This window comes from Magallana gigas, chromosome 6 (genome assembly GCF_963853765.1).
Source record: "Magallana gigas chromosome 6, xbMagGiga1.1, whole genome shotgun sequence".
NCBI classification, from domain to species: Eukaryota; Metazoa; Mollusca; class Bivalvia; order Ostreida; family Ostreidae; genus Magallana; species Magallana gigas.
This window is the reverse complement of record NC_088858.1, coordinates 36,768,009-36,770,932: the sequence shown is the minus strand read 5'-3', so window position 1 is coordinate 36,770,932 and position 2,924 is coordinate 36,768,009. Positions and strand designations below refer to the sequence as shown.

Sequence of the window (2,924 nt, the reverse complement as noted above, 5' to 3'; positions counted from 1 at the left end):
ATAAATACAAAACGTGAAAGTTAACAGTTTTTAATTTATTCCAACGAAGTTAATTCGAAATTAAAACAATTTTAGTTTAAAATCGTCCAGAACTTAATATATAAAATTGTAGTTGTGTACTGGCTAGATTTCTATTCTGTTTTAGTTAAATAAAAAGAACATTCATATTTATGATGTGGGTTTTTTTTAATTTGATTTTTAAACTTGTATCATCAAGTGATGTACAACTTATGTTGTACACCGGTGTTCTCTTTCCAAACGAAGTCGGGAAATAACTTTTACTTGCTTATGCTATTATCTATATGTGTTGTTTCCCTTGCACTTGTGCAATTTAATCGCTATCTTGAATGTGCTTTATTGTTAATATTGGATTTAACACAGGTCGGGGTCTTGCGGACTTTACTTTAAATGGCCCTTTTCAATTCGCGATAAGGAGAGCAATTGAGAATTCGTCCGGGCGGCTGGTCATTTGAGGTCAACCATTGAAATCCCCCAGGCGACTAGTCCGCTGTATAGTACGCCGACGACGGCGGAGGCGGCCTTGGATTGCGAGAGGCTACGTAAACACATCTGTTGATGATTAAAGTGCGGTGTCCTGAGATGACCGCTTGACCATAACGTTATTGTAAAGGCTCTACGAGTCAGTTATCTTGCCACAACACGCGCCCTTTCCATAAAACTTCGCTTTCTGTCCTTTGCCAAACCCAAGTGGCTAATAAACGTTAGCCGTGTAATTACTTTCTGTTTTGTTTGTTGTTTTTTTTTCTTTATCTTTTATTAGCGAATTTTAAGGTCAATTGTCTACAACACATATCCTTTCAAATTGTCTGTATTTGTATTTGTTTAAAAAATAAATATTCTTGTCCTAGTGGCTTATTTTTTAACAGTAGTTTGCGTAGGAAGATGCTGAGGAGTTTGTGTTTTAAACCTGTTGATTTATTTACATAAAGAACTTAAATTGCTTGTTTAGTTCATTGTGTCTTTATTTAGTCCATTTGTGACCGAAAGGTTACTGACCTAAGTGTATGTAGGTTTTTTAAACACCCATGTCCGGTTTATTCAGACATTCCCATACTACGATTGTTTAGCCTTTTACATGATAACCCCCTCTTTTGCGGAAACGACACTGGCAGCTAAATGTATATTCCTCTGCAGTGCCTTCCGAGAAAAAAAAATACTGCCCATGATGTAAATTCACGTAACGTTGCGCAAACCTTTCACCCCCTCACAAGAATAGACTATGCCGGTCGGCGGGGTCACTCGCATGTAACCCACATTACGACGACCACGCATCATTTGACCGCAGCATTCATGGAGACCTGACGACATCCAGCGGTTACTTTTTTAAACAAAAATGTGCTATCTTGTTGGAAAATCATTGCTTGACGCGGTACACTGAATATTCTTCGTTAACACTCTTTATACGTGGTCAGGAGTCGCTGACTTGTATACACACCATCCAGTCGAGGAACTTTACTTCGCCATGTGTATGCCAGTTCGCTATAAACTTCATTTGTTTTCTGACATTTAAATGTTACATTAACTATAGCTGAGGGTTTTTTTACGTGATAATTACTCTTGGTCATCATCGTCAAGTTTAGTTCTTGATTGGGAGATTCTGAAGGTGTAAATGAATCGATAGATCCGTCTACCTATAACTTGGTCATTTGTTTGTTCTGATACGCTGTGTCGGTCAGTGGCTTTTCGTGACCTCACATAACCTTTGGTTTGTCGGTTCGCGACCCGATGGAGTAAAGTGAAAGACAGAAGGATAGAAGTCACGCAACGGATAAGTAAAAAAGCATTTAGCAGGTGCAGACCTATGCTTTCCCATGAATCTGCGCAAACTGTCCGCCATCTTTGTTTATAGTCTTTGTCCAGATATAGAAAACCCGTGAGGATCACCGCTTTAATGAACCTACCAACAACATGTCACGGCGAAAACAAGGCCGGCCACAACAGAGGAAAACTTTGGAAAACTGTGAGTACAAAAACATGGAAAAGTAACTGAAATTTTCAGTCATCGTTTTATTTTTTCTCTCTCCATTTGTTGAACCGGGAGGACACTTGGTGTCCACTTTCTTGGCAAGTTAACAATTTTTAAATAATTAAACTATGAAATCTAAAAGGTCTGGTTTTAAATGAGCAAAATAGTTAGCATAGTATTGATGAGTGTATTGATGAGTCCCAGTTGAGTTTAGTTTTGTATACACTGGTCAACAAGACCACAAGTTATGCTCACGGACAAACCCAAGGTCCGTGTTCTCTCCGTTCTTGTACAGGAGTCAAATATTTGAATTTCAAGATCATCTTAGAGACATCAATTTATTTAAGTAAAATTGTCAAGTGTATGTGTATATTGTGTAAATTCACCTGGTTAAAAATAGCATATAAACAAAGTGAAACTAAACCCTCGTGGATGTGTTTGTCATTAGAGGCAAGGTAGAACAGGAGCGGAGGAATGGTCTTATATGTATCAAAATTAATTGATGTATTTGAAGTTGAGTGGCAAAATTATGAAGACTTACAGCAAGACTCACACTCTAAATGAAAATTATCGTTTAGCCAATGAAATTTCTGAGTGGGGTGAAATTGACGGTTTGCGACACAGGTACTGTTGTTCGATCTATTGGTTGTCCGCATCTTTTGAAATTGGATTAACTATAAGAATATCATATATAAGGAATAACATCCAGTAAGTATTTATCATTTGTCTTCTTTGCTACTATCTGCAAGAATGAAGAAAATAGGTATGCATTTAAAACATTTATTAATTTTTCTATGAAAATAATACTGTCAACATGTTATTCATATGTCAGTAATTTTTTTCTATTTTGTTGAAGTGTTCGATTTTTTTTTCTTCATAAACTGGACAATAATTCTAAGATCAAAACTAATTTATTGGAACTTTGTTTATTGTTTAA

At 36.6% G+C, this 2,924-nt stretch overlaps 1 protein-coding gene across 3 annotated transcripts in view; it reads left to right on the top strand.

Moving 5' to 3' along the window:
* Positions 1-1,188: 1,188 nt before the first annotated feature.
* The window catches only part of LOC105347650 (B-cell lymphoma/leukemia 11A), a 36,776-nt gene continuing 35,040 nt past the window's right edge, over positions 1,189-2,924 (top strand). Inside the window, exon 1 of one of the 3 annotated variants that reach the window (XM_011456806.4) lies at positions 1,189-1,981. In XM_011456806.4, the coding sequence (XP_011455108.2) occupies positions 1,930-1,981 (52 nt within the window). In that variant the 5' untranslated portion in view covers positions 1,189-1,929. Of the gene's footprint in view, positions 1,982-2,412; positions 2,696-2,924 lie in introns of those variants that run through there. The other 2 variants (XM_011456807.4, XM_011456808.4) reach the window with 2 other exon arrangements.